The 22,508-nt window shown below is 37.7% G+C and overlaps 2 protein-coding genes across 2 annotated transcripts; both read right to left on the reverse strand.

Annotated features, from left to right (window-relative positions):
* Positions 1-1,225: 1,225 nt before the first annotated feature.
* On the reverse strand, positions 1,226-5,168 carry LOC131301332 (uncharacterized). Its single transcript, XM_058327555.1, has 2 exons — positions 4,929-5,168; positions 1,226-3,109 (listed from the first exon to the last, which is right to left on the reverse strand). The coding sequence occupies exon 2, from the start codon at positions 2,301-2,303 to the stop codon at positions 1,788-1,790; it is 516 nt and encodes a 171-aa protein (XP_058183538.1). The 5' UTR covers positions 2,304-3,109; positions 4,929-5,168; the 3' UTR covers positions 1,226-1,787.
* Positions 5,169-7,435: 2,267 nt separating this feature from the next.
* On the reverse strand, positions 7,436-19,259 carry LOC131301333 (pre-mRNA-splicing factor ATP-dependent RNA helicase DEAH10-like). The gene is made up of 13 exons (XM_058327556.1): positions 18,761-19,259; positions 18,613-18,659; positions 17,120-17,200; positions 16,006-16,222; positions 14,692-15,109; positions 13,250-13,453; positions 11,878-12,038; positions 11,515-11,697; positions 10,404-10,635; positions 9,890-10,089; positions 9,209-9,343; positions 8,249-8,456; positions 7,436-7,765 (listed from the first exon to the last, which is right to left on the reverse strand). Exons 3-12 carry the CDS (start codon positions 17,184-17,186, stop codon positions 8,273-8,275), a joined length of 2,001 nt encoding a protein of 666 aa, XP_058183539.1. The 5' UTR covers positions 17,187-17,200; positions 18,613-18,659; positions 18,761-19,259; the 3' UTR covers positions 7,436-7,765; positions 8,249-8,272.
* Positions 19,260-22,508: the final 3,249 nt, after the last annotated feature.

Genomic DNA, 22,508 nt, shown 5'->3' on the forward strand with positions numbered 1-22,508 from the left:
CGGGGACACCTATAAAAACATTTAAAAAAAACATCTCATAATTCCAATCAGATTTTGATGATCCGAGCCGCTCAATGTGATCAGAACGTGATTTTAAGGGTACCAGCGAGAACTCAGGAAAAAAAAATGATCGGAAAGGGCTTTGATCTGAGCAATTTTTAGCTCATATTTGATGAACAATTCAATTAAAAACTTCTCAAAACAAGCACTTTCCGGTCATATTTTTTGCTAATTTCTCACGGGCACCCTTAAAAAATCACATTCTGCACACATTTAACGGTTCAGATAATAAAAATTTGATTGGGAACTATGAGATTGAGATTTAGGGTGTTTTTTTAGGTGTTCCTGGAACTGTCCCGATTTAAGAATAGTTACTTGACTCGCGGTTGGTTCACATGCATCGAACACTTTCAAACATGTTTGTGTCCGAATTCTGAAGCACATACTGGGGGTGTTTGGGAGCCTACTTTTTGGCTTTTCATTTTTAGCTTTTTGGCTTTTTGACTTTTTGGATTATGGTCATAATGTGTTTTGGAGTATGAAGGAGTGTTTGGGAAATATGTGCAAAATGTATTTTGGAACAATAGAAGTGTTTGGTAGATGAATGATGAAAATGAATTATGGATTGATTTTTTACCAAGTTGCCCTTGACCTTATTATATTGTGTTAACAAATGTAAAAATAGTGTTAAATGAAATGGGTATTTTGGTAATTCAATGGAAAATAGTAAAAGGCAAAATGGGAAAAGGGGCTCTGGAGCTAATTCTTGGTTTTTGCTTCTTTTCTCAAAATTTGAGAAGTCATTTTCTCAGAATGAGGTTTGGCTTTGGGTTGCCAAACACCCAAAACCCAAAAGTAGTAGAAATGGAAAAGCTGAAAATGGGGTATCCAAACAGGCCCACTGTCTGTACAACTAATAGCAAATGGAAACCAAACTGGGAATAAATTACACGTGATTTTTAGGGTAACATAATACGCGTGCCGGTGCTAGTACAGAAGCATGAAAGCGTCTTTTACTCATATTTTTACTCAAATTTAATAAAGTGGTGAGATGTTTGTGATTCGAGGAGTTTCTACTCAAATTTGAGTTTAAATTTAAAATTGGGCAACTCTTTATTTATTTAAGCACCACTCTTTAATTTTAATTTGGTTAACTCAAATTATATTTTCAATTAAAATTGAATTTATATTTAAGAAATTTATATTATTTTAATTAGTTAATCAATTTGTCTTAATAATGAATAATAAAAATAACTTCTAATTAAAAATAATAAATTTAAATAAAATTGAGTACATATTGTCAATACATGAAAATACATAAAAACATAAATTCTAATTAATATTTCCTCCAAATTCTGCTTCTAGCGCGCTTGTACCCATTACTTCGTACCACAATTGCATACGTGTTCCATAACTAGCAGCCCATCCTGTAGCTTCGTTCGATACATGCTCCCACCACCATGTAGGGAAAGGGGGAACAGGGTAATGAGGTTCTAAGAAAACTTGCACGAAGTGATAGTCAAAACGGGCAATAGCAATTTCCCGGTGGTCTTCAATTGGAACTTGAGGGGACCTCAATGGCAAGTGAGTAAAATAACTGATAGCATTCACCTCAAATGTATGCAGTACAAGATTGTACCCTGTTGCGATGACAACTCCCAAAGTCATCGACTCCATCCAATGTGCCATTGGTGCCCTAGGCTCAAAGCAATCTAGTAGTGTAGTAGATGGTTTGCCCAATCATGTGCTGGATAAATCACACTGTATAGAGCATAATTTTGTCAAATCTATTCAATAAGCTCCTCTCGTACTCGATTCCAATCATTTTCACTATACCCAATTTGTGCAGTTATCGCCCTGAATCCACAATGACCGTCACCTTTGACGTCAACAGTGTGGGAAATATAACGCTGATAAGCCTGAGGTAATCGCTGAATGTAGCGATCAGGGATGGGTGGAACTAAAGATTGAGAATGGGTTGGTTGAGTGTTGCGAACCCCCGACCCCCTCCCACGTCTCCCTCTCCCTCTCACTTGCGATGTTGCAGTCCTTGATCCTGAAGTGGATGTTTCTGAAAAAGAAGGTATGCGACGTGTACTTTGCTCATCTCTACCTACAGGTCGACCTCTATGTTCTGTGTTGTACGATGGAGGTCGAACTGTGCTATGAGATGGATCTGTCATATTGATAAACTTGCCTATGATATGCTCTCGCATACACGGATCCATTTCATCTAATATCTCAACAACCTGAGATGTCCTATCTGGTCGTGTTCCCTTGTCATTAAACTCGTTTGCGTGCATAGATAACCTAATCTAATCAGCGTGGATACTCCATAGCGGAACTGGAGTGGAAATGGAACGATAATATGCAAGATCGTGTATGCATGACAATCCGCGTGTGATTTTGATCGTACAGTTGCAATAGCCGGCTATGTGGGGGATACTTCTAAAGCGCTTTCTAGCTGAACATATATGAACTTCATTGCCTCTAATGAACTACGACACCATACTTGATCAAAAATGTCGTCACGTAATTGTTTGTGGCGTGGAATGTTCATAGATTTCTCGAATGACTTCTTAATTTCTCCATCGTTCTTAATTTCCCCGAACTGATTTTTCAATTAACATATTTTCTATTTTATCAAAAGATGTTTGTCGCGATGACATAGTATCCCCCAAATATAGCTTTAGCCTCGCATGTGCAGACTGTGCCCTATAATAGAATAATGCACTGTGTTTAAATAGGAAAGTATCAAAAAGTATTCCTTAGTGTAGTAGTGAAATACACAAAATTGAAATAGTAAAGTTATAAAGTGATTATAACTTTGACTTTAATTGCTTCCAAGATACATACATGTATCTGTCCATGCTGAAACAAACCGCTCTTTGTACGGCCTTAAACCATGTTTCCCTCAAGTAAGTTATGAGGGTCGGGAATTGGCTAAACTCGTCGCACATGGCTTGCCACTTCCGTTGGAAAGACGACTGTGTAGATGAATTTATAAGCAAGTGCTATGACACGAAAAAGTGCTTCCATTTCGGACCAAGAACATAGCTGCAGTTCTTCATGACGCACTGATTCATGTGCCAAATACAGAAACTTTACCCTGCTCACAGTATAAAGTAGGTTACACAAACGTAATGTATAGTACACAGAATCAACGAAGGAAGGAGTACAAGTAGGGAAATAAACGTTGAAAGAAGTCAATTGAGAAGCTAGAAACTAGAATCAGGAACAACAGACAAGCATGATCACGAGAACTAGGTTAGGATTCACTTCAATGAACTCATTTTGCAAAAACAGAACATTAGCATTCTTGCTTATTGACAACAGTTCATCATGTCTTGGCGTTTTGACAACCTTACCATGGCATGTATATTTGCTGGCCTCACACAAAGGCGAGATAGACGACAGCTTGGTCTTTGGCTCAGACAAATTCGTTGCATGACAAAAAATCCAGCCTCTATGGCTTCTCGTAGGTAGTGCCAGCAAACCCTAGTTGAAAGCAGTGCTAACAGTACTAAGGTCACCAGTTGACAGACCAGTCCAAGTAAACCTAAAGGAAGTTGGGATATAAACTGCCGGACTGCATATACAAACCATACCAGTGTGTGCAATAGCAGAGATTGTGGATTGCAATCCATGGGATAGTGGCACGTGAAACACCATCACACTGGCACATTAAGAACTCTATTTCCTGTTTGAGAGAAAACTTATGTCAACCTAGCCTGTCCAGCCGTATAGGAAGCTTGATTCCCAAACCTTACAAAGCTCCTTTAATTGATTCAACTGCCATAATCGACTCCGGAAAAAAGCTACTAAAAAGAAAGGAAATACTCAACATAAGGCACAACATTTCCGCATCTCACTTTTGATTCTAAGACATGAAAACTGTGTTAGATAAGCTCCACCATAACTGTCGAGTTCAAGCCTCACCAAGCCCGAACAAAGCTCAAAATGTCCAATTTCTCTAGCCTTGAATCTCTACCATGAAAATGTGAGCTGCTAATATAGGTTGATAGCTTTTCCTTCTTTCAATGAACCAACTATGTACAACGTTTCTCCCTCCATTGAATACAATCAAATTTGGTAAAATGCTCGTTGATCCTGTATTTCATTAATAGGTCCTTGTTGTATCCTTTCACAAAACATCCCTTCGCCTTACATTTTTTAAGTTGCAATCATATCTACTCCCTAAAAAGAATCGATCTGATACATTTCTCAAGCACCCGTAGATGATATAGAGGACATCAAAACAAGTCTCCTACAAAAGAAACATAATCTACAATCTAAAGATATACCCAATTGAACCCATCCCTTCCCCTAGAGAACAAAAACGATGCTAAGGGAAAACACTTCCAAGAAAAAAGTTGAATTTCAACATCGATCTCTACAACATGTAGATGCACAAGTACGAGCATCTCCAGCCTTCACCTATACTTTTGCTCAAAACTCGAATCTAACCATAAATTTGAGTAAAAGCTTCATTAATGGCACAGTTGTAAAATTGAGAGGCAAAAATAGCCTTCTAAAATATGAGTACGGACCTGAGTCTCCCTCGACTCGAGTAAAAACTCAACCAAAACTCTGATATAAGTTCGATTCGAGGGGTGGAGTTGAGAATATGAAAGTGCTTTCACTTGAATTTTGAGTTTAAGTGAGAAAACGATCAAAGGGTTGGAGACAAGTATATACATTCACAAAATTTGTTGGGTTTTTTTCACAGATTAAGCAATAAAAAGCCACAAGAATTTAAGAAAACGGGAAATGCATTGGCATCGAAAATCATCGGTAGCACCAGAGATTAGTTTAGAGAGAAATAAACTACTTAGCATGAAAATGAAATCCCAAATGTGAGAGGCGAGCAATCACACATTCCATAAATCGAGCATGTAATAAGAGATCTAGGTCTAGGGTTTCGTTACCTTAGCTTCTTCTGGATCGGGATCTGGTGAACAAGAGAGAGAGAGAGAGAGAGAGAGAGTGAGTGAGTGAGTGAGGATGTGAAAGCTGATGATTGATGGTACTCCAACTATGAACAAATGCGCTATTGGCACGTCAACTTTACAATTTCCAGGTACGTACCTAGTAGTGGTGGAGTATTTTACAGGGGTAGAATTTATGGGTTTTTCTTTTCTTTTCCCCTAAAGTGAGGGAGAATTGATGTTACTCCCTCCGTCCCTTTTTAAGTGTCCTGCTTCGTAATTCCAACTTATTAAAAAGACATCATCATTATACCTTTCACATCAACTTTTTCCTCCACTTTTCCTATTTACCCATCATCATTACACTTTTACTCACTTATTTTTTAAAATGGAATCTACTTTTAGGGACAAAATAGATAATTCACCAATTTTTACCCACTAACTTTACAAAATGGACACTTATTAAGGGACAGCCTAAAATGGAATACCGGACTATAAATAAGGGACGGAGGGAGTACTACTTTACATTATTTTGTGGATGCAATTGCATTGTGAGAGAGTGGGAGAAAGGAAGAAGAAGAATCTTTATCACTTCGTTTGGTTTAACATTTTGAGAGTTACTTTTAACTCTCGGCACAGTTTTCAATAAATTTTTCTCTCTATCTCTCTTCACTCATTATCACTCAAACTCTCAAAAATTACTTTTTAAAATGTAAACCAAACAAAGTCTCAGATTTATTTGAATAATTATTAGAAGGGTGAAATAAATAAATAAAGTTTACTGATTCATTTTTAGATCTTACCCGAATCATGTATTCAATCTTTTTCAATTCGTTTGTCACCATAGGGTGAAATAAAATAAATGAAGGAGGTTTATTGGTTCATTTTTAGATCTTACCGAATCCAATATTCAGTATATTTCGACTCATACATCACTATCTGAAGGACCTAAAAAAGACTAAAAGAATTTTAAAATAAAATCGCGATCATATTGTCCTCATAACATATTATCTCAACTATAACTCTTTCATTTTATGTACTCCAGTAATATTTTCAAAATGTCATTTGCCGTCCCATAGATTTTATGAAAACGTCCTTCTACCAATTAAAATACTTCGGTAACTTAATTCCGAAATTGACATTGGGAGGACAGAAGACTACCATAAAAATTGAAAACGTGAGACAAAAATCCCAGCATTTGTTGTGTAAATTTTTCATTTACGTGAATCAGATTTAATTAAATTCTTCATATATTTAACTCTTTGTTCAATTTATCTTCTTTTTTTTTTTTTGCAGGGGTGGGAGGGGGGACACTTCAATTTATCTATCTATCAATACTACATAAAAGGTAATGAGCCTCCACAAACCTCCAATTCTAAATTCTTAACATTGTGCTTTTGTATTTATTTAAATTGAGGGAGAGGGATAACATGGGGAGGGGTGGAGAGAGAACATGGGAGGGGGTGTGGAGATTTTAACAGAGATTCCTCCAATGTGGAGAGTGGAAAGTTGGGCATTATTAGATGGAAAAGAATTGTTCACATTTTTCCATTCGAGTCAATTTCACTCGACTTCCAAAAAAGAGAGGCAAATGATGAGGAATCACTGGAGACAGCAAACGGGGCATGGAAATAGAATCTTCCATGCTGTAGTCGGTGACTCGGTCGAGCATGTCGGACGGAAATGAATTCACGTTCCACGTGTTGCTTGCATTCTGAGCGACTGCTATTAAATTTTATAACTCCGGTGTTCGGACCAGTTTATACGCACCTTGACAAATCTTACAACCAATCGAGCAATTCCACCCGTTCGCTAGCGGGAGTCCTGAATGTATATCGCATGAAAGGTTTTGAACCTAATACCTTAAGAGGAAACAAACCCCAAAAGTATCTTGCCTATACCTGTATGGTTAAAGCATAAATCCAATATTACCACTTACCATTCTTCTTTCATTACACAAATCAATGGTCAAAAAGGTAAATACAGCCCAAAAGAATCCAAATACGAGAAATACGGAAATCCCCTTAAGTTAACATCGCTTATTTGTTACTCCAATTTCGTATGGATAAACAACAAACAAATTACTCCATCCGTCCCTTTTTAAATGTCCTACTTCTTAACTCCAACTTATTAAAAAAACATCATCATTATACCTTTCACATCAACTTTTTCCTCCACTTTTCCTACTTACCCATCATCATTACACTTTTTACTCACTAACTTTTCAAAATGGAATCTACTTTTAGGGACAAAATAAACAATGTACCAATTTTTACTCACTAACTTTACCAAATGGACACTTATTAAGGGACAGCCCAAAATGAAATACTGGACTATAATAAAGGGACGGAGGGAGTACCTTTAAGCAATGTAACCAAACAGGCCCCAGCCTTTCCCTCCCCTTCATCCTCTCCACTTCCCTTAACATTGTGAAAGACTAAAGAGCTTGCCAAAAGCAAGACTGTGAAGCAACTAAAGAACTCAAAGAACCGCACCCCCGCAAGCACAATTGACCATACCTAACTAGACTACATTATCAAATCGAAAGTGCATTACAGTGCATATATTTGTACACGAAAATACCGTTGAAGAGACACAGCCAACGCCGAAAAATGGCTGCCATAACCTCACTCCAGCTTTGTTTTCAGATTGAAATAGAGCCTTTCAATAAATGGGGCTAAGAATGTTGGCTTGAGAACAGATCACCTTTCCTGGAAACTCCTTGCCACAAAACAAACATGCACCTGCAAATACTTGGCAGGCTTATCAACCTTTTAGACCCCTTTCCAAGAATCAGATGCAGTTGAACAAGTCCCCTCCAACAAAGCAATCAATATCTACATCAAACCTGAAGATATAAAGGTTTGAAGGAGACGAGACAAGAAAAATTTACAAACAAACACTCATCTATAGTGTACTTATTTTAGCGCGAAGTTGGTTTTTGAGAATTAGAAAACATCTTTTTCGTGTTTTCGTAAAAGTCGGTTCTTTTCCAAAACTGTTCTTGTTAAGAGTTTTAAACCCCATCAAACCAAACAAGTTTTCTGAATAATTGTGCCAAAGACTGGTTCTGTTTGATTCTGAAAACAGAACCACACCAAGTCGCCTCACACAATCAGTGAAACCTGAATAAAACGATTAGGGACTATCCATCAAAGTCTGTATCTTTATGCTCAGAGAGCCAAAATAGTCCATGCTACCCCATGCCTGCAATTACTTATGCAGGTAACTTGAGACAACGTGAATGGCGTCATCGTAGCAAAGAAGACACGAAATTGCAACCTCGAAAATACAGAACGACAAAAACAAGTCATTCTCACCTTCAATATTGATGCCATGACTTTCTACTCCTTCAATGTGTAGTATTGAGGAGCCAGCTCAGGTAACCACAAGTAGTCAACTCTAGACACATTTCGAATGTAATTATGATTTGTACGTACTAGTTCATCAAAAATTAAGCAGTCTGGTTTTGTCCTGAATAACACAGAAGAAGGGTGGATCTGCACCGACTGACCACTTGAAAAAACCCTGCCATTTAAAGTGAAATGTGAGATGTCTTACAAAGGGGAGAGGAAGACCATTTCCAAATAAATAGCAAAAGCAAGATACAAATATAAAATTGAGGACATTATTTTTGGGAGAATAATTGATTCTCCCACATACATTTTGAGATGTTTGGCATAGATTTTTTGAAGGGATTATCCAAAACCAAAAGTGATTCTCCGATGTTAAATGATTTTTGCACTCTACTTTTTTATAAGTGCACTCATAATTTTGTCTTTTAGCTATTTTATTGTGGGTAATTGAAGCACTAAAAGACAACTTTTGAGTGCATTTACAAAAAATGTGGAGAACAAAAATCATTCCCCTTCTCCGATTCCTTTACGCACTTCGGAAAACTTTTAATGAAATTACCGCCACCTCCACCCACCACCAAATAATTTCTGTTTTCTCACAGTTCCACACAAACCAGGAAGCGAACTTTGCAGAAATCCACATCAAAAATCTATTTCTCAGATGATACTCCCATACGCTAATGTGATGCAGAATCTATTTGCCAAATCTCTCCCAAAAAAATTTAGCATCTGATTAAATCCCAAATATAGAATCCTAAACCACCTTGGATTTCATCTCCAAAACAACCTCAAGGTTTGCTAGTAAAGGTGGGCAAGGGAATCAGCATTTGGAAATAACAGGAAAGAATATACGCTATCCTTTCGAAAGTAGTTCTAGCAGTAACCCAGAAGCACCTGCTATGAGAAAAGTATTGCACTAGGTACCTGTATGTACCATCAGGCTGCTTCAAAGCTGCATTGAGGAAAAATGCAGCAGCAAGGCAACGACGAAATTGAAGCATATCGTCTCCACAAGAAGCAACATGCAGACCCATCTGTTCAACATTTTCCCGAATTTGCCTGAAACAAAGCACAAGGGATTAAAACTAGGAATGCACATCTGAGAGACTATCATATATCAGAAAGTCTCTCATGGATTAAATACGAGCATCTCCAATGCAAAACGCCTAAAATAACATGTCAAACTAAATTTTGGAATGCTACAGCTACAGAACTTAAATTGCCAAATTTTAGCAACCTTACTCCATGGCTAGAAATGCAATTCATTTAGTTTCTTCAAGAAATCCCCAATTCAAACAGCATGTGAGCCCCATTACGTGAGAAAGAGAGGAAAGTTGGCATGCCACATTTTATATGTCATAAACGGCACAAAGTATAGCATTGCCAAAAGCTGGCAACTCATTTCGCAAGTACATTGAAGCAACAAAAGATAAAGAATTGACCCATCCGCATCTGCATTGGAGATACTCTCTAGGTGAAAACGTTTAGACGATGGGCGAGTGCATCCCCAAAAAATCAAAAGTCAAATTAATAACTTTAAAATTGAAACAAACAGGAAACCAGTCATATTTTGGCTTGAAACCCAAAAAAGAGGATGTAGCTTGCCTGTGAATGTCTCGAGCTTGCCTTACGGAGCGGCTATTGATGAAATTTTCTTTGCACCATTTTCTCATGTTTTTTTCAGCTTTTTCTCTGTTGTTTCCTATCTTGCTCTTCTCAAATAACTCATCAGAAGCACGGTATACATTAATCAATGTCAGATGGTCTCCCTCCAGACTTGAGAAGCACTTTGCTGCAGTCCGAGCCTGGCCAAAAGGGGGAAAACCAGTTTGGAAAGGCTTGATTTCCAAATTAAGCTCACACACACACACACACACACACACTTACTTTATGTAAAACCTAACAGCTGCAAGAACACAAGTGACATGCATTTGAAACAAATTATCAACTGCTACCTCCTCTAGCTTCTCACGAGGCACATAGAAAATAGATTCCACTGAGAGCATTGTGACAGTTATTAACATTTCTCTCTCTCTCACACACACACACTCTTTATGTAAAACCTAACAGCTGCAAGAACACAAGTGACATGCATTTGAAACAAATTATCAACTGCTACCTCCTCTAGCTTCTCACGAGGCACATAGAAAATAGATTCCACTGAGAGCATTGCGACAGTTATTAACATTTCTTCCAAGCAATTAAACTGACTAGCCAAGATCAGTGCCTTGGCATGAGTTGGATCTAACGGCAGCCGGGCCATTTGATGTCCAACTGGTTTTGACAATCTGGATTCTTCTGTTAGAGCACCTAGCAAGGCCAGAAACTCCAATGATTTGATAACAGCTTCCCTGCTCAAAGATAAAATTAATGGTGATAAATTTCTCCAAGGTATACAATAATCAAATTCAGCAAGAATAGCTTATAAAATTCAGTAAATGTTAAATGCCAATAGTTTTCTGGTACATAGCGCAGAGCAGTTTTTCGAGTATTGAAGATTGTGTGACGTGTAACTCTCAGGCTAATGCCAAAGTGATTTTTCTCTCCTTTTCTTTTGGCACGGACGGATGCAAAATTCAGCTCTCTCTCTCTCTCTCTCTCTCTCTCTCTCTCTCTCTCTCTCTCTCTCTCTCTCTCTCTCTCTCTCTCTCTCTCTCTCTCTCTCTCTCAATACTATAAGAAGTTTGCCGCCGCCTTTACACGCCATACTAAACTGGACGTGCCTTCATACACTGATAGAATATTGGGGGGAGGAGACCCTTGCTCCAAATCGGGATTGACACTTCAGGGATGTGGTCGTACCAAGTACAGGTGGGCCCCTAGAATGATAGTATGAAGATCTCTCTCTCTCTCTCTCTCTCTCTCTCTCTCTCTCTCTCTCTCTCTCTCTCTCTCTCAGAGACACACGTGCTCAACCTTAAAAGCTAATTTCCTGCACTAATTTTTAGGCAGCAAAACCCCATACTAATAACCCCAGAAGAGCTTCCTACAGTAAAGAATAGAGGGTTCTAAATCGTATTTGTCATTACTTTCTTGGAAAAAAAAGAGAGGCGGACAATCAAGGATACAAAGATATAGAGTGAATAAGCAAATATGATGAGGACCCCTAAAAATTAAATTGGGCTCAGCAAAGTAAACACAATCAGGAGTCATTAAAGTACATGAACCAATGGCCAAACCTGCAACGCTGAGCAAAGTGATAAACAAACACATTATCTTATTTTGTCTACCTTAACGGTTTTTCCATGAAGTCGAAGCCAATAATATCAACACCAAGAGCCTTAAGTTGCAAAACGACTTTTGAGAGGTTGCAACGCTTGATCTCTGGAACTGTGGAATCACTGAGTTTCTCGAATTCCCTCTCCGGATAGAGGCGGAAGCACTTGCCAGGTCCTTCATGGCCTGCACGTCCACTGTGATAAAACATTGCAGGCAGAAGTGAAAAACCCATTTGCCGTTGGTCTATAAAAAAAAAAGCAAGTAAGAAAAAACAGGGGAGGAATAACAAAATCACTAACACTAAGAAATGAAATAAGAACAAAAACTGGTGGATTTAGCCATGCATATAGAACCCAGCGTGCTGTGCTCCCTACCTCCTTTGAAGAGCCTGTGCTTTTGAAGTTGGAACAACAACCAACGATTCCATTCCTGTACGAGCAGAGTAGGTGCGTGCTTTCACCAATCCAGGATCGATCACATACTTAATTCCAGGTATAGTTACAGATGTCTCAGCAATATTGGTTGCTAGTATTACCTAAACAGAAAATATGAGGATATTAATATTGTTAGAACAGTGCATAAGCACAATAAAATGATGGACCAAAATGCAAGTGCACTCAGCACCTTTAAGTGAATAACAGAAGGGAATGTGTAGCCTCTTCAAAATTACTGCCAAAAGAACTATGAAAATCGAAAAGCAAAAGCGGTCCAATACTAAACAGCGGAACATAATGATGCAAACCAATTCAATTGTAAGAATCAATAAGAGAGAGATAATCCCAATACTACGGAATAAAGAGCTCTAGCTCTAGAATCAATATATTAATTCATCAAAAACTACCACATGAAGGACTCACACACCTATTTTTATAGACTCAAGACTTTTCTACCACTAGATGATGCCAGAACGACACAAATACTCTATATCTACTGCATCACATTTAACAGGACTGCAGCAATATATCTCAACAGAAACATCAATCATACACATGAATCGACATCTTAGAGGATTAAATGAACCGTGAAGTACATGACAGCATCTCCAGGGACATCATATAACAACAGTCAGTGATCTATCCAGTAGATACACCTGTGAAACTTCCACAGAATTCAACAGAAACCATGTTTCTGATGCACTTGCCTGTACCTTTTTAACTCTTTATTAAGCTTCAAATAGCATACAAGCTAACCACAGGTGTGAGGTAAGTAGATTGTACCACTCACCAAAGTCATAGTCCAGTATAACTCTTGTCAGTTTACTTGACGTGCATCAGCTAATTAAGGGTATTGCCGCTGTTGATATTCACGTGCTTCAGTTAGGAATAATGTTTTATATCTCATTCTTTTTTCATCAACCATGTTCGTATATATAGCTTCAGACAAGAATAATAGGCATGCTTTACAAAATTTCAAATCATATGGCACATAACAATATGTCAATTTGGACGACATTGTGCAGCATTTCTTATGAAAGTGTGGACCTCTGCAGCCTAAGTAAAGTCATTCTTAAATAATCTGCTTCAACCAAGAGAGGACACTCCTGGGAACAAATATTCATGTCCCAAAAACATAGTCAATCAGGACAGCCATAAAAAATAGTCATTACTAGTTTTTTTTTTATCCAAAATCACAGTGTAAAAGGAACCAAATATTAATGTCAATAATACTTGTCCGAAAACATACATAACCAAAAGCATCCAGATCATACACGACTGAAAAGAACTCAAACATGAATGAAAAATCTACCTTGCGAAATCCAATTGGAGCTGGCATGAAGACCTGCATCTGCTTTTCAGATGGAAGAGATGAGTATATAGGCAAAACTTTTAACTTCCGTTTTTCTTCAGGTAACTGTTGAAGTTTTTCTAGGACAAGCCTCTCGACCGATTCAATCTCCTCTTGGCCAGTAAGGAACACAAGTACATCACCAGCACCCTCTTCCAAATGTATCTACCAATATGAAAATTGAGCAAATAAAGTTATAACATTGAATTTAATGATGATAAACAATGTCTAGTAACAAAACAATTGCACAGCCAACTTGATTTAAGTCAAGACCAAGATATATATAGTTTTCAGAAGGCCCTTGTATTTGGCCTCTCTTGTATATGGGCGGCATTCCCTTAATGCCTTTTTGTTAATAAATTACTTATCAAAAAAATAAAAAGAAGGCCCTTGAGACATACTTGAAGAATAACTGGAAAATTGAGTCCTCCCATGTCAAAAGAAAGGGGATGATGAAAATAAAAAGGAATGGCAGGAACAAAATATCCAAAAGAGCCTTTAAAGAAACCACCACACAGACAACAAAGAAGAAGGAACCAAACCTCTGTAGTGTATTCAGCTCAAGGTAGGACTCAAGCAAGATCAAGATAGCTATATACCATATTCCACTGTCCTAGACAAGATCTGTTTGATATTTGTATTAGGAGTTTCTGATTTTCTTCTGTAAAACAAACTCCCCTAAACAACATGATTTGTAGCCTCTTCCAAATCCCGCATAAGATTTGGCCTTATTAGATTGTTAACCACCAACTCATCTATAAACTTAAGCTATTAGAGAGATAAGCAACTTTATTATTTAAATTCTCAACACGCCCCCTCGCGTGTAGCCAAGCTCTCCCCCCATAAGCGGGCTAAACACGAGTAAATTTTAATCATCAGGTAGGCGGTAAGGTTCGAACACATGATTAATTGCCTGCTCTGATACCATATTAGATTTCTTGAAGGGTTGCAACCTAAAACCAATTGGTAATGAGTGGAGAAGCCGCCCAAGCTCATATGCTAGGTTTGAAGGTTATATTTAACCAATGTGGGACAAGCTCTAACGCTCTACCGTACGTGCAACCCCTCACTCGCACGTGGTGAGGTAAACAAACAATTCAACACATACGACAACAAGGGGAACCAACCATCAATGACATAGAGTCTTGTCCAAAAGACTCCGAAAACCAAGCTCTGATACCATGTTAGATTGTTAACCACCAACTCATTTAAAAGCTTAAGATGTTAGAGAGATGAGCAACTTTATTATTTATATTCTCAAAAGGCCTCAGCTTCTTAGTGGAGACATTGTTTACAGAAGGTATGCTTGCATTGGCTTTTTTAAGACTATTTTTTTCAATAAATTTACAATTCACCCAAAATGAAATATAATACTGGGTTACTAGAGAGGCTCAATGAACAACCTGAAATATAGTTATTAAAGTGGCATCAAGGTAATCTATCTCAGGAGCTTTAGTGTAGAATATATCAACAGGAAACTGTCGCCCTTGAACATGAACAGCTCTTGCACCACCAAAGTACTCAGAAAAACCACGTGCATCCAGACTGGCAGACATGATGATTAACTTCAAGGGACTGAGCTTTAGGCCTCGGCATCGATTGAGACTACGAGCACGTTGAGAATCATTTTCTTCGTCTATCACCACTCCATTGTTTGCCTTTGTGTGATCGATATTAGGGAGTTGATTGATGGGTCCCGACCTAGCTTTCTGTACACTTTTCAGTATGCCCAGCAAGACATCAGTGTCAACAGTTCTCTCATGAGCCTCATCAACAATAATAACAGAGTACTTAGATAGATATTTGTCCAATAATGCTTCCCTGCAAGCATAGTGAACCTTACATTAGTTTTTACCAAAATGATATCATGAAAAGCTCCAGTTAGTAAGCAACCCTATAATCAGTTCACGACTGCTTTAAAACAAAATCGGAAACTCCGACACCATAATTGGAAGACATGAAGATCCCTATGCAAACTGCGTCGTGGGACTAAATGTTAGATTTCTTGGAGGGTTCCAACCTAAAACCAATTGGCAATAGGTGGAGTAGCCTCTAGATTTTATTAACCAAGCTTAGATGGCTTAGATGAGCGATGTGGGACAAGTCTAACACTCCCCCTCGCGTGCAGCCCAGATGCACGTGGAGGTGACAGACCAGGAGCTGACTGACTGACTCGGGCGACAAAGATGACAGAGACTTTCCCACGAGAGGTGAGGCCACCCAAGACCTAGCTCTGATACCATGTTAGATTTCTTGGAAGGTTCCAACCTAAAACCAATTGGCAATAGGTGGAGTAGCCTCTAGATTTTATTAACCAAGCTTAGGTGGCTTAGATGAGCGATGTGGGACAAGTCTAACACTAAACACACCACGGGGGCTATGTTGTCACATCACACACCACCATTGCTCTAATTGTACTAAAATCCCCTGTTCCTCTTACATTCTTAAACTTGCTCTCCTTAGTGGTGAAATCCATTTCACCGAAAGTGACTTATTTGAGCTTGAAGCCCTTTAGTTATGCACTCACATTGGACCCATAATCTCCAACATAATCGTACCAGCTTGGACAATGTAGGCACATACTTTTGCTGCCATTTAAAAGCACCTCCAAAGTGAAGTGACAAATCAAGAAGCCAAAAAAAAGTATGAAACACTTTTCCAAAACATGCAACCATTGAACTAAAACAAACTAATGCGATGAAGTCGTGGATTTTTACCTCAATGACAACCCATCTGTCATGTATTTGATCCGTGTGGAACTGGAAGTCATGTCATCAAATCTAATGGAATACCCAACTCTTTGGCCCATTTCAACACCACATTCCTCAGCTACCCGTTTTGCAACACTAACAGCGGCAACACGTCTAGGTTGAGTGATCCCGATGATTTTCCCATCACGGCAGAATCCCGCATTAAATAGATATTGTGGCAACTCTACCCAAAGTAATAGCCAACATATAAAAGAAGAAGATTAGATGAAGATAAGGTGTGCAGAGGCAAAATACAAGGTGAGTAAAGTTAACATTTTTTCCCTTTTGCCCAGCGTATGGGGGGAATCTAGAATAGAGAAGAGCTTCATGGTAGTTTTGGATAGATCCTTTCATCACCCAATTTTATTTTAGTGAGCAAATTTACCATTTGGAGGAGTTGAAGGTCATTGCATAGAAACTAAATCAAGGCAAAGGGGAAATATAAGTCCCACTTGACGTAAAAAACGAGACATAAACCAGAGCTGAATTATGAACATGTTACCGAGTATACATGTCTATGAATTGAATTAGATCGCTAGGCAGTCAAGTTAGGATCAACGCGATTCTTTCTTCAAAACAAAAGGCTAACAGTATCTCGAAGGAGCCATTCCTCAGCTGTCTTCACTTTCTCAAGTGAAATGCACTTCTACAGTCTACACTGAGAGGTCTATTAATGAGCTAGTCTTTTTCCTTGTCTTACTCTGAATAACGCTTGAACTGTTTTCTCTTTTTATTAATGCTCATTTACCAGTTACCACTAAAAAACAAACTATCACATGAAGACACCCACTAACTATTGCATACAACTTAATCACACATTCACAGTGCATTGTTGGGGCATTTGAAGAAATATGCAATAATTTAGGACAGGAATACGCAAAAAAAAAAAAAAAAAAAAACATATTTCAATCTACCAAGTACCAAAGAACATATATGATGCATAACAATATGAAACACCATACATATACTCCACTGGAAACTTTCTTCAAACCCTCAGAGCCCATAAGACCAAATAGCCCAAATAGAAAGGAAATAAAAACTAATAACCACACATTCATAGGGCCAAAAAACAAGAACTTACGTGTTGTTTTTCCACTTCCAGTTTCACCAACAATTATAAGAATGTCGTGACTCCTGACCTCATCCATGAGTCATTTTTCAACTAGGAAATCATCAAGATTAGAAACCATAAGAAAGAGGACAAATTTACAAGCATGCAACACGTACAATTTTACCTCCATTATTCCTTTTGTATTCCATTGCCAATGTAAGCAAAAGTATGAATAATAGATTACATGAAGGTTTCTAAAATAAAAATTCCAGGAACTTGAATTATTACATTAAAATACCATAAGATAGAATCTTGAATAAATGTTACGGGAAATGAGATCCTTCTCACAGGATGTCTTTGATTTTGTTCAACCAAAAATGGCCAGCATATCATGTGATTACATATTTGATGGTACCCAAATTTCATTTATATGTTCCTCCATTAAGTAAAGAGGTTGTACTCAATCTGAGTGAAACAAGGAAAGCTAAAGATTATTATCAGTTCCAAGGAGTGCTGGGAGATGATATGGCATCACAGGAACCAACCTTTTGTCAATTATTATATTACCTATATAAAATGACACTTCAATACTCATGCTTCCTAGTATTATTAAGGCAGTTGCATATTAGAGACAGGTGCAATGACATCCCTCCAATGTCTCGACTAGAAACAAAAAATACACCACTATGTTAACAAATTGGACAGCCTAGTTTTTGCCAGGGGAAAACTATGCAATGACAAAAACACCACAAAGATCCAATAGGAGGGAACGACTATCTGTCCACAGCAGGTCAATAGAGATGCCCTCGAAACTTTTTCCAAGCCTTAGCTTTTTGCGAAAATAAAACATCTGTAAGCAGATTTTGGAAATTAATCGTTAAAAGATTAAAAACCACGGCCTGAATCTCCTCTAATTCCCCCGAAAAAATGCCTCAACCACAGGGAAACACCTCAGACTAACTTTTTTCAAAACTGGATATGTAACTTCGAATTCAGAACGATTAGCATTTGTAGCCCTTACTCAAATCTTGAATTATTTTCCATTTGACCAAAAAAAAATCTTTAACCATTTTTTAATTCTCGTAAAACCTCCCAAATCCTTCTCTATGATTACTCAAGCTCATATAGAAATCAGTTTAACTCTTCCATTTTTGTTACCCACATCATGAGACACTTAATCAAAATTTCCAAGACTACTTTGTGGCTTTCAAATTTACTGCTCCACCAGATTTGAAGCTTTTACCCAAGCTTTATGCCTGAATCTGGCTTGCCTAGTGCTTCATATCAAATAAAGCTTCTATTCTAAGTGAAATTTGGAGTAAAGGGCTGTAGATGATCTAAACAAAAAATTGAGCACAAAAGGGGTTGATATGTTGTATTTAATCACATGAAAAATATATATAAAAACAAACTAGAATAACAATTGAAAGGAACAGTGGAATTGGAAAGACGACGATAACTAGAGCAGTAACCAATACAAGTTTTCACCAGCATCAAATCAAAACATTAGGAAAAAGAAGTACCTGAAGCAATAGGGAGGGATTTTCTCTGCTGCGCAATCCTTTGCTTCCTGTGAGTGTATTAAAATACGTATTAGTAATAGTACTATAATGCATACACACGCACAAATAGAATGACAAAAATCAGATATGGATGGAAAGTGTATGAGACCTGGCGAAGAAGTCGGCTTTGGGGCCGCCATTGGAACCTTCGCTTCCGGCAGGGTCCATTGATGGCATCTTACGAGCGTAAAGGGAGATTGTCGCTGTGTGAGTATTATTATATATGGTCTTAAAGGAACTACTAAAACCGATATTCCCCTTTGTTGTGGGGCTATAAGACTCTTCTGCGTGCATAAGCTTTCTACCGATTACGCCCCCGGTAAAAAAGCAAGCAACGGAACTTGCCTTCGATCGCAAGCCGATGAAATTTGGTGGTTCTGATTGGAGACCCACTTGGACCTCACTGGTCGAGGCGAAACGCTAGTCTCAAAAGTACAAAGAAAGACTGCGCTCCGTTTTACTGGTATGGTGGTCGCTATTTTGAGAGAGAGAGAGAGAGAGTAGTCTTGCTGTCGAAAGACCAGAGCTTTCAAACCGGGCACCGCCGTCTGCGGCGGTGGTTAAAAGGAAACGGGTGGCTCGTTTGGCTAGGGATTAGGGAACGGGGCACCTGCTCGAACTGGGTGGCGCCGCTTTTGGGCCAGTGAAAACTGCATAAAAATTGGAAGAGAAAAAAGAGACCAAAAAAACCTAAATACTTGCGCACAAAATCACTTTTTAATTTAGGGAATTTTACATCAAGTGGGGAATTTTCTAAATTTTTTTTAAAAATTTATTCATTATTCTACCCTTGTTTGAAAAGACAGCTAAGTTCAATCAACAACAAAACAAAAATATACTCATTTATTTTGCCTGAAACCGACAATCTTTTTTCTTTGTTTTTTTTCATAGTTTCGGAATTTTTCTAACTTTTTAGAGAGAAAAGAAAATAAATTCAAGAGCCATACTAGCCGACCCACTAATGCACATTGATATTTTGTCTGTCCTTGTATATCAAATGGGCAAGATGCTAGTTTTAAATCATTTCCTTGTATGATGAGTAACATATTTTGGGCACAACAATTATTTCCTCGTTACCGTAAAAAACGTTCAATCTAAGTAAAATTTCCTATCTCAGTTAGAACTTAGAAGAATAAAAAAAAAACTAAGAATCTATTAAATAAAATGGTTTGCCAGAAAAAATAAGTTGTATACTAGAAAAATAAAAATAAAAATAAAAATGTGAGAAATTAAGCTGAATAGGAAAATTTTATTTGGGAATGGAAATTGAATCTGGTAGTAAAACTCAATGGAAGTCATGTATTTGGCAATGGAAAATCTTATCCTTTTCAAATTGTTGATATTAGTAACTAAAGTTTAATTGTATTAGTAGTAATTCAAGTTTTATTTCCTATATAGCAAGTCAAGTAATAGAAAGTCAGGTTCCAATTGCTTGGACAGCCTCAAGTCTTTGCCCAAAACCAAACTCAATAGTAATTGGAGCTGTAGAATTTTTCCTTCCCCACAACTTATGGTTAAATTAAGCAAATCTTCATTTTTTTTTGACTATGAAGCAAATCTTCATTTGAGAATAAGAATGTAAGCAGTATAACGATTCCCTATTATTTTCAACCAGTAGCTCTAGATCCCTCGGGCAAAAGTAGTTGTTGAACCAGTAGCGCTAGATCGAGGGCCGGATGCATATTTTTCCAGCACTCCCCATAGGCGTAAGGATCTAATTCGATTGTTTAACCCGTGACGATTATTACACGACATTGAGGAAAAACAAAAAGCCATAAAATGTAAAACCATACATCAATTTCTGATAACCTTGATTTTTTTGCACTGACACATGGAGAACTACAACATGAATGACTCGGGTTGTTGATGGTGTTAGTAATTTATTTTAATCAACGGATATCTGTAATCTTAACGTGGGGAGATTAATGAGTATTTAATATCATGGAGCTCGTAATATAATTGAGATAAGGACAGGAGTGCAATTATAATTCTGTAGTGGGGTGAATTATAATTAGTGAAATAAGAAATAGAATCCTGGTGGGATTAAGTTTTCTTATTTACACTGGGAGCCCAGACTTATTACTCCTTAGGTCCCTATCGTAGCCCTATATATACACGTTATGCTCTTTAGGTCATGATGGATGTTTTTCTATTATTCAGTAAATAGAAGCAAGCTTAGAGAGAGCAAACAGATCACGAAAGAGTCCACATTTGGTTCGTGTTCTAGACGTGCAGGGAATACGATAGAAGATCGTAAGGTACGGTCGAGCAGTATCCGTGGTTTATAGCAAGACGTGCTATAACAAGTTCAACCAGCGTTCGTGTCGCAGGGAGTTGAGGTAGAACCCTAATTCCGCTTTATAGGGTTTTACAATTTTTGTTGTCTAATCTGTACGCGTCATTACTGGGTCTTGGGGATTCGGTTTCCCAACAGTGGTATCAGAGCAGGCTGTAATCACGCGTATGGATTAAACAGGCCATGTTGTCCGTAGGTTATAGAGGGTAGAACGTAGAACTGTGCTAACCCTTGTTTTGCAGCGTTCTTACCCAGCTATTATGGTCACATGATTTTTATTGGTTTTATGTGATTGGATCCCACGATAATTTTTTCGTGGTTATTGTTATTTATTGGGTACCACGATTATTTTTCGTGGTTGTAATAATTAACGTAGCATGTGAACTCCAATTGAGGCATAAGATCGATATTTGTATGTTTCTTCAATTCTAATAGCATTCGACGGTTATTCGGAGATCAAAGATAGTAGATACAAAAGATTCAAGTTATTTGGCTCGCAACAGTTTTTTTCCAAATTCGTAGGGTCTGATTGCAGGGCTATTTCGACCCAGTAAACATTGGAATCAGAAAATCTGTTCTTCACGAAAGTTGTAGATAATTGAATTTCGAATCCAACCCAATTTGAATCACTTCAATTGGAGGTCAGATGAAGAAGATATGGCCAAAATACTGAAGGCTGTGCAGTTTACGCGGGAATATGTTAAATCCGAAATTTTTTGCCTAAGCACGGTTGGATTTTGGTTTTCTTGATTGATTCAAACTATCTAAGTCTTCTACACAAGTATAGCCGAAGGATTTCAAGTTTGGAAGGACTTCTTATTGCTTAAGGATTTCAAGTTTGGAAGGATTCCTTGTTGCTCAAGGATTGCATCTTTGACCATAATAGTTGGGATGCATATTTTATTATGTTTCCTAAATCATGTTTATGCATGTTTCTATGATTGTTTGCATATGTGATAGTTTACCATATTGGGACAACATGATAATATATGGCTTTTGACCTAGATCACGTTTTTTTGCAAAATTAAAATTTTTGATAACCCTCACAAATTTTTTTTTAAATAACTAAGTGGGAGAGGGAGTTTATTTTTATAAATCCCACGGTCTCCATTACTAGTATGTAGATGATGTAATTAATTTTGTGTGATGGTTTTAGAACCTTCACCCCCATCGGGCAAAATTAATTATGCCATCATCGGTACAGACTTCCTTAAAGGATAGGTCTATGATGATTGTTGTGTGAATTACGACACCATCTGAGGTAATTCATAACGGAACAATGGGTCATGGGGCTAGGTAATGGTATACACTTAGCTGTAAATAATAATATCCTCACCATCTGAGTCACTATTATTATTTATAGGACCGAAGTTATATTGGCTATTTAATTTTGCTTGGCACGGTATAGTGTCTAGATAGTAAAATTAAAAGATTGTGCCTATCTACACGAATGATAAAGAGTAGAGACTTCCCATCGAGGCATGCTCTTCACGGTGTGTAGGGTTGCCAATGTTTTTCTTTTAACATGTGGTAGAGGGAACCAATATTAAAATGAAATTCA

The sequence above is a fragment of the Rhododendron vialii genome, chromosome 9a, assembly GCF_030253575.1.
Source record: "Rhododendron vialii isolate Sample 1 chromosome 9a, ASM3025357v1".
NCBI lineage: Eukaryota > Viridiplantae > Streptophyta > Magnoliopsida > Ericales > Ericaceae > Rhododendron > Rhododendron vialii.

Coding starts and splice junctions, on each gene's coding strand:
- LOC131301332 (XM_058327555.1), bottom strand. CDS start 2,303: ATGCACGCAAACGAGTTTAATGACAAGGGAACACGACCAGATAGGACA.
- LOC131301333 (XM_058327556.1), bottom strand. CDS start 17,186: ATGGATGAGGTCAGGAGTCACGACATTCTTATAATTGTTGGTGAAACT. Junction 12,039..13,249: donor CTCCAATTGGATTTCGCAAG/GTAGATTTTTCA, acceptor TTTTCTGTTTAG/GTAATACTAGCAACCAATAT. Junction 10,636..11,514: donor TTCATGGAAAAACCGTTAAG/GTAGACAAAATA, acceptor ATCTTTGAGCAG/GGAAGCTGTTATCAAATCAT.